The sequence below is a fragment of the Arachis duranensis genome, chromosome 6 (genome assembly GCF_000817695.3).
Source record: "Arachis duranensis cultivar V14167 chromosome 6, aradu.V14167.gnm2.J7QH, whole genome shotgun sequence".
Classification (NCBI taxonomy): Eukaryota; Viridiplantae; Streptophyta; class Magnoliopsida; order Fabales; family Fabaceae; genus Arachis; species Arachis duranensis.
Window position 1 is genome coordinate 34,270,050 of NC_029777.3, and position 9,477 is coordinate 34,279,526.

The 9,477-nt window shown below is 39.3% G+C and overlaps 1 protein-coding gene across 1 annotated transcript; it reads left to right on the forward strand.

The window, feature by feature from the left end:
* The first annotated feature begins 860 nt into the window (after nt 1–860).
* Nucleotides 861–1,259, forward strand: LOC107493546 (uncharacterized). The gene has a single exon (XM_016114633.1). It carries the CDS (start codon nt 861–863, stop codon nt 1,257–1,259), a length of 399 nt encoding a protein of 132 aa, XP_015970119.1.
* Nucleotides 1,260–9,477: the final 8,218 nt, after the last annotated feature.

Genomic DNA, 9,477 nt, shown 5'->3' on the forward strand with positions numbered 1-9,477 from the left:
AGTTAAACGCCGGCTTTTATGCCAGTTTGGGCGTTTAACTTCAAGTTTTATGCCAGTTCCAGCGTTAAACGCTGGAAATTCTGAGGCTGATTTGCCACGCCGGTTTGGGCCATCAAATCTTGGGAAAAGTATGAACTATTATACATTGCTGGAAAGCCCAGGATGTCTACTTTCCAACGCCGTTAAGAGCGTGCCAATTGGACTTCTGTAGCTCTAGAAAATCCACTTCGAGTGCAGGGAGGTCAGAATCCAACAGCATCCACAGTCCTTTTCAGTCTCTGAATCAGATTTTTGCTCAGGACCCTCAATTTCAGCCAGAAAATACCTGAAATCACAGAAAAACACACAAACTCATAGTAAAGTCCAGAAAAGTGAATTTTAACTAAAAACTAATAAAAATATACTAAAAACTAACTAGATCATACCAAAAACATACTAAAAACAATGCCAAAAAGCGTATAAATTATCCACTCATCATTTCCTTTGTTAGAAACCATATTATTTGTAGCTTTGGATCACCACGAGCAATCGTGAGCGATCAATGCACTCACTTTTGTAATAGGAGACTAACAGGTTTACTAAAGAGGCACGGGATCATTCATAAAGTATCAACCGCCTATAACCCCCAGACTAATGGGCAAGCAGAGGTGTCTAACAGAGAGATAAAGCGCATACTGCAAAAGGTAGTCAAGCCTCATAGAAAGGACTGGAGCACCAGGCTCCAAGACGTGCTTTGGGCATATCGGAAAGCATACAAGACACCGATTGGGATGAGTCCTTTTTGCTTGGTTTATGGAAAGGCCTGTCATCTTCCAGTTGAATTAGAACACAAGGCCTTCTAAGCAGTAAAGGAATGCAACATGGACTATGAGAGAGCTGGAGCCGAACGGAAGTTGCAACTACAAGAATTAGAGAGCCTTCGCCTTGAAGCTTATGAAAACTACAGGCTGTATAAAGAGAAGGTGAAGGTTGTGCATGACAAGAGCATTAAGAGAAGAGAATTCCAACCAGGGGACTTAGTCCTACTTTACAACTCCATAATACGACTCATGCCAGGCAAGCTGAGATCCAGATGGGATGGTCCGTATCGAGTAGAGCGGGTGGAACCATACGGAGTCTTTCACTTGAGCCATCCTTCAAGCTCTGAACTTATCAAGGTCAATGGACATCACTTGAAGTTATTAAATGGTGAAAAGATGGCGAAAAACCAGGAACTAGAGATCTTCCTCTTGGAAGATCCGCCCATAGCAGGAGACTGAGCTAGTGGAGTGTCCAACTTAAGGACGTTAAAGCAAAGTGCTAGGTGGGAGACAACATACTGCATATTGCAGATTTTTACTTTAAAAAAAAGAGATAGAGAGAGAGAGAGCACATGACGCAACAGCGTCGATGACGCGTCCGCGTCACAGGTGCCTTCGACACGAGAAGAAAAGAAACAGAGAGTCATGCGAAAGTGTGGCTGGAGGCGTGCCTATGGCACAAATTGTCCCACGCGACCGTGCCGACCATGCGTCCGCGTCATGTGGGAAAAAGGTCTCCCACGCGTCCACGTCACTCACGTGAATGCGTGCCCTATAAATCGACGTAAAAAGGCTGTGTGGCCGAGAGTTGAGCTGGACTTGGGGCTGGACTCGTGCTCCAAGCACAAGCCCTGCCACGCGAACGCGTGCCACCACGCGTCCGCGCCATTTTATCAATCTGGCCATCCACGCAATCGCATCAACCACGCGATCGCGTCACCCTAAATTTTGACAAAACATAATTTAAACAGAGAGTTGTGTGAGCGCGAAGCTACCCTCGCGCCACTAGCGTAAATCATTCATTTCATTTAAGGGCTTTTCACGCGACTGCGTGCCCAACGCGTCCGCGTCGCTTGCACCGCCCAACTCATTCAAATCTGCCAGATTATCTTTTCTATTCTCATCCCATTCCTATTTTATATCCCCCCTTCTTCTTCCTCCCTTATTTCTCTCTTCTACCCCCTCTTTACCACCACCATTATCAAGGTCTTTTATTCTCTTCTACCCTTCTTAGTTTTTTTTCATTCTTCTTCTTATTATCAGGTTTTCTTTTTCTTTCTCTTCTACTTTCCCTATCCATGTTTTCTTTTTCTTTCCTCTTCCTCCTCTTGGTGTTGGAGATTTATTTGGGTCATTATTTTTATATGTTGCTTGTGAATTGTTTAGGACTTGTTTAACAATTATATATTATTTTTATAGGGTTACTTGCATGTTCCAGTTCATATTTTTCATACCTTATTTAACATGCATGCTATGTGTTTGTGAAAACGCCCATATGGCATTTTGCAATGTTTTTAGATTTCTTTCACTCTACTACTCTAAATGCCTGCTTTTCACAAAACCCTTCTTATATTTTATTATTTAATAATTGTTATTACAAGCATATTGTTTGTTTGAAAGACTTGGTAATCTAACTTGGACATTGAATTCTTTATCTATACTACTCATGCCCTTGCCGGCATGCCAATAAACACCTTGCATTTAACTGTCACCACATGCACTTGCTATATTTCCTTTGTTGATTTGCCACATGTAGTCATGACCATGTGTTCACATCATTATCCTTTCATGTGCATTGATTACCACCTTTCCCATTCTTTTCCTTGCTATAACCCTTGAAATATTCATGTCTTTACTCATTTCCTTTCAGGATGGCCACCAAGAAAGGCAAGGAGAAAGCTACCACCAAATCCACAGCAAGGAAAGGAACTAACAGAGTATTAGTGGCAGAGCCATCTTCATCTGTAGTTAAGCCCTCAACAAAAAGAATCAAAAGGATTATAAAGGTCGATGAAAAGGAGAAAGCCTCCCCAGCAAAGGACACTGCCCGATTCCCCAATCGTTACTGTGAGCAGATGTTCCCCATTCTGGCAACTCTACAACAACGAACACCTTCTTATCCTTCCACCTTGTATTGCCAACTTTGTTGAGCCACAAATTGCACAAAGACATTGGGGATTCCTACAGAGACAGCCACGACAGGTTAACCTTTCTTGGGTAGTTGAGTTCTACTCCAATTTCCACCTGCCAACCCTACAGTCAGTTTATGTATGTCAGAAGCTAGTCCCCATTACAGAAGAGGCCATTCAACGAGCCCTAGATCTTCCCCCTGTTCCAAAAGGATTAGACACGTTTTAAGAAGCCGCACTCAAGCTCCAGGGTACAAATTTGATTGGGATGCTGTTCTCAAAGTTATCACACAACCTCGCAGTAAATGGATCTTCGGATACCATCGTTTCTGAACTAAGGGGATCTCGGCTTCCGCACTCACCTTAGAGGCTTATGTATGGGCACAGATTATGTCCCATTACGTCTTTCTGAGCACTCATGAGTCCTCCTTCACCGCAGACATGGCCGTTCTACTATGGTGCATCTTCACAGACCAGCCTCTAAATCTACCAAGACACATCCAGAATGCTATGGGACACGTGCAAATCGTGGGAAACCTTCCTTTTCCCGCCTTGATCTCAGATCTTGTCTCAGCAGCTGGAGTCTCCTACAGAGCTGGGGACACCAAAGCCATACTTCCATGGAAAGATCAATACGTCCCTAACGGGAGATATCTCAGGCCACCACTTGCCACTACCATCTACTAATCAGCTGCTGCATCAAATACTAAAGAGGTTGGACCAACAAGACCAGAAAGCAAAGCTCCGCGAGCGCCGCAACCACCGCCGATTCAAATACCTCAAGGAGCTACTCACAGGAAACCACAGACCTGACGAGGACCTAGGCACTCCGGACTCTACTTCCTTTACCAGCACAGGGAGCCATGACGGTTCCGACTGTAGAGATACTGCCACCAGCCCACCCTTGTTCCTGACAGATGGCACCGAGGACAGTGCAAAGCCTTAAGTGTGGGGAGGTCGGTCAGTACCTGACTTCCGGAGGTAATTCTTTCCCCCTAACACCAACTTCGTTTTCTTTAGAATAGGATAGATTGCATATTAGTAGGTTAATTGCATGCATGTTTTACCTGATTGAAAAGACAATAAGTTTCTTTTAAGACCATATATTTTTCAAAAATTTCACTAATTTAGATCAAAACATTTATGTTAAATTTGTTTGAAGTTGAAATTGGAATAGGATTTTTGAGCTAAAAGAACACACAACCCGTGAGACTTTGAGCCTAAATACATGGTTACACTATTTAACCACAAACATTTTGTTTAGCCTTAAGCAGAAAAATAATTGAAAATCCCAATTGAATATTTGGTTAGCTTAAGATAGAATTTGTGTGTTAACTGAGTGTGGGAAAATTGTGGGAATAAAGGGTAATAGGAAAATATGTTGTGATGAAATAAAGGGAAATTGGGTACCTATTCATGTGAAACCATAAAAAAATTACAAATCTATGTGCATTGATAAAAAAAAATAAAATAAAATAAAATAAAATAAAATAAAATTGTTCCTTTATGTTAATAAATAAGGGGACAAAATCACCCCAATGATAAGTCAGAGTTTAATAATCAATGCACATGTGATAAAATTAAAATAAAGGTTGATGCATGAATATGGAATGTGAAAAGGAGATTCTGGGTAGCTAAGATGAATGTTAAAATTATATAGAATATATGTATGTTAGGTGAGAGCTTAGGTTAATTAAAGATTCAATGTATTCTCACCCTTACCTTAGCCCCATTACAACCACGAAAAGACCTCATGATGTTTGCATGGGCATTTTAAAATTGTTGATTGGTTAGGTGAAAAACAAAATTTTTGAAAGGCATGATTAGAGAAGGATAGAGTGATTACCCCATATACTAGAGATGATTAGAGTGCACACGTACCAACAGTAAAGGTTCAATGCTCTGTCCTGTATTCCCTGCTTTCACGAGCTATCTTCTTACAAATTTATCTGCTTTTACAATATGAATTGAATTAGTGAATCTGCCCCATGTTTTGTCTTAGAGAACTTATCTATTTTTAATCATGTAGAGAAAATCATATAGTTGCATTCATATGTATATAGGTTGCATTGCATGAGTCTTACATGTTCCTATTCATTCACATTTATCTCCTTCAACTTAGCATGAGGACATGCTAATGTTTAAGTGTGGAAAGGTTGATAAACCACTATTTTGTGATTCATATTGTGTTTAATTGTGTGGTTTTATCAGGTCTTCGCCCACTTATTCATATGATTTGCATGTATTTATAATTCCTTCCTAAAAATATTCTATGATTTGAATACTTGCTTCCTAAAGACCTTTTTGTAAATCATGTTGCTTGTATGCGAAGTTTGTATTCGTAGGTTTTGATGAATGACAAACCAACAAACGACATGAAAGACAAACCAACAAACAACTTGAATGAACAAGCATGTTGAAAGATCAACCAACATTCAACGTTGAGGAATGAAGAGTTGAAAGCAACACAACAACAACAAGAAACTCAAGTCCACAACATTTGAAGACAAGTATAGTGTCTTAGGACTTAGGTAACTTCTTGTTAAGAACCAATTGCTAAATCTCTCAACACACACTCACAAAATATTTTGATGCACATCTTGCAACTCGATGCTAGCCAAATGGTTTAAAACTTGTTTTTCAAAGGTACAAAAGCATAGGAATTGACTCCAACAAGTTTGAGATCAATCCTAAGTATTTTAAAGTGATTTTAAGCCATTCTTTAAGGTTTGCATCGATGCACACTCATCTTGCATCGATGCAAAGCATGCAACGACTTGTTGCATCGATGCAAAGATGTTTGCATCGATGCAACCTAGCTGAAAATTCAAATTTCAGCTTCAAAGACACATTTGCATCAATGCAAAGTGTTATGCATCGATGCAAATAATTCAAAAACATAAAAAACGGCTAGTTTGACGAAAAGGCTCCATCCCATTAACTCCCCAATGTTTCTAAGGTTTGGGGAATCTATAAATAGATGGATTGAAGCCTTATTTCAGTGATTTTGATTTTTTGAAAACTATATTGTTCATATTCTTTCATTCTACATTTTTTAAGGTGTTATAATACATAATTTGAGAGAGCAATATCAATTGGTTCAATAGTGCTAAACTTGTAATCATACACTCTTCTAGAGAGTACTCATTTCATCTCAACAATTCTTTGAGAATTGTTTTCTTGTACACTTTGTAAATTGAGTGTGATCTCCAAGGTTGAGTCAAGAGTTATAAACACTATAGTCGGTGAGGATACCAAAGAGGTATACTAAGTACTCAAGGCAAATCTTAGAGAAGGTATCTCTAAGTGGAGTGGGTTAGTATACGAGTGGTGATCATATACCGTGAGGTGTTAGAAACTAAGAACTCGGATTGTAAAAGGTTTTGCGCGAGCACCTTGAAGCTTGGCAATAGTGGAACTTCTCAATTGCGATTGAGAAAGAAAGTGGACGTAGGACAAGGATTGTGCCGAACCACTCTAAATAGAGTTTGCATCTCTCCAAACTCATCTCTTCAATATTATTGTCTTTTACCTTTGAGCAAATAAATTGTGATCGAAAAGTAGCTTCGTAAGTACTTAAGGAGTAGCTTAAGTCCGATTGGTGAAAAGCTTGATCAATTTATTTGAGTTGGTGTCTATTGGAAAGTAAAAGCTCCTTATAAATGCTTAGCAATTGAGTTAAGCTCTTGGAAAAATACTAGTACAATAACACTTTTGTATATTGTCTTTAACTTTCGCAAAAAGATTCATTGTTGTTGAAATACTCAATTCACCCCCCTCTTGAGTAATTGTGCATAGGTTCTACAAGTGGTATCAGAGCTTAACCCTTTGAAAGACTTAACCGTTTAAGGGAAAAGATCATGGCAAGCACAGGCTTTAATAACAACAACACTAGCGAAGGTAACTCAACCGCTAGACCTCCTCTTTTTAGCGGAACAAATTACTCTTATTGGAAAAATAAGATGAGAATTTGGATCCGTTCTCAAGATGTGAGAATTTGGAAAGTGATTGAGAATGGAAATCACATTCCAACAAAGACAACAAGCACTAAAGAAGGAGAAGTCTCCGTCTCAAAGCAAGTACCGAAAGGAGAAGATGAATATAGTGACGATGATTGGAAGAAAGTGGCAATGAATGATAAAGCCATCAACTTCATTCATTGTGCACTTAACGAGCATGATTATATGAAGATCTCTACATGTGAAACCGCTAAAGAGATTTGGGATAATCCAGTGTTTAGAATGCCAGCATCCTCCGGGGTCCCAAACAAGACACATTAAAACTTTGAGCAGTTTCAAACAGGTTTTCAGGCTCCTGGGGTGTTGAAAGTCAGAAGAGATTCCAGGATCCCAAACTCTACTTTTACACCCATTTTTGTCTTAATCTGCATTTTTCCAGCCAGGTGATGAGTAATCTGAATTCTCACTGCAGTGACCAAACAGCTTCTGAGATCCTTTCAATTGAGCTTAACACCAATTCCTGTACCTCAACTTGAAGTGTGAAACCTCATTGAATCTTTCATACCAACGCTGAGTGCGAGTCATTCTCCTTTTTCTCTTAAAGCCGCAAAGAGCTCTAAGCTGGCCATCTGTTTCAAGCAAACCATATTCAAGTGGAAAAGTGAAAATAAAGGTCAGGGATTTTAACGTGTTGGGTGGTAATGGCCTTGGGATAGGTGTTTCTAGTGGTTCTGCAAGCTCGACTCCCTTATGGTCTTCTGTGAATTCCTCCACTTCCTTGCAAACTTCTCAAATTCAACCATGTCTTGATCAAAGTCTTCGATATCTTCCTCATCACTCGAGTCATAATTGGGAGGTTGGGAATAATTGACCTCTGCATCATCTTCGTATCCACTTGGGAAAGATTCGTCCATCTCAAAGGATTCACTTGCGGATGCAAGTTCATTACTAAGAGGACTTGACTTGTGATCATCATCATCAAGAAAACATGCATCTTGGGTTGTTTCGTCCAATTCTTTATAGGATACCTGCTTTGGGGGTTGTGCACTATCCTCCTTAGCATTGATTGTAACGTCTTTGACGTAATTCTCCACAACTCTGGATTTCTGTGGATGTTTGGCATCTCCTAAATCTTCAACCAACTTTTCTTCTTTTATAATGATGACTTCCTCTACTTGTTCTAGTACGAAGTCATGCTTTGTGCTGTCTACTAGAGTTTCTAGTGTCTTCTTCATGCTACATTCTTCATTAGATTTTCCACATGAAGCCATGGAAGTTCCTTGAGTGTCTGAACGTCTGGAAGATAGTTGATTTATTGCTTGCTCCACTTGATGAAAGGTTGTGAAGAACTGAAGATTGATGGTTTAGAAGTTATAGTAAACTCTCGTTGTAAGTATAGTTACTAAACCAAGCAATCAACCTTTCTTACAAACGTTTTGGTTGTCACAAGTAACAAACCCTTTTAAAATTGATAACCGAGTATTCAAACCTCGGGTTGTCTTCTCAAGGAATTGCAGGGAGGTATGTTCTTATTATTGGTTATGGGTTTTGTAAATCGGGGTTTTGAAAGTGAAGAACAAGTAAATTAAATGACAAATAAAATAAATAATTAACTATAAAATAAACTCTTGGCAAGATATGAAAATTCGGAAGTCCTATCCTAGTTACTCCTATAAGAATGGAAGTTAATCCCACTTAGTTAACCTTTGCATAAGCAAGGGAAAGTCAAGTGAACTAATTTGTTAGATTTTCCAAGTCCTAGCCAAATCCTAAGGAAAGACTAGAGTTAGTGGAATTCCAGTTAATTAGCCGACATAACAATCAATCATGAATAGTTGATAACTCAAGAACTTCCAGTTAATCAATTAAAGCCAATAATATAAAAAAGCTAAATATGAATCTTAGATCTGAAATACCTCAAATAACATACATTCAAAGCAATAAAATCTAACATGGACAATATTCATAAGCTAATTGGGCAACATAAATCAAATACAAATAAAAGCACTAAAGTATCTCAAAGTAGAAGAGAAGTCAAAATAAAGGAATATTGAACCTGATGTGAAGATGAGATAAATCCCTAATTTCTAAAAATCCTAATCCTAAATCCTAAGAGAGAGGAGAGAGCCTCTCTCTCTAAAAACTACATCTAAAACTAGAATTATGAATTATGAAAGCATAATTATGAATGAATGCATTTCCCCACTTTATAGCCTCTAATCTGTGTTCTCTAGGCCAAAAACTAGGTCAGAAACAACCCAGAAATCGCTAGTTTCAAAATCTGGTACGTACAGGTCACGGGAAAGTGACGCGGAAGCGTCATCCACGCGTTTGCGTGGGTTGAGATTCACAGATACGACGCGGGCGCGTCATTCACGTGTCCGCATCACCTAACTTCGGGGCAGCTATGGCAAATTATATATTTTTGCGAAGCCCCGGATGTTAGCTTTCCAACACAACTAGAACCGCGTCATTTGGACCTCTGTAGCTCAAGTTATGGCCGTTTTAGTGCAAGAGGGTCAGGCTGACAGCTTCTTGTATTCCTTCGCAGTTCCTTCAACTTCTTGAATTCCTTCTACTTTTGCATGC

Coding starts and splice junctions, on each gene's coding strand:
- LOC107493546 (XM_016114633.1), top strand. CDS start 861: ATGGACTATGAGAGAGCTGGAGCCGAACGGAAGTTGCAACTACAAGAA.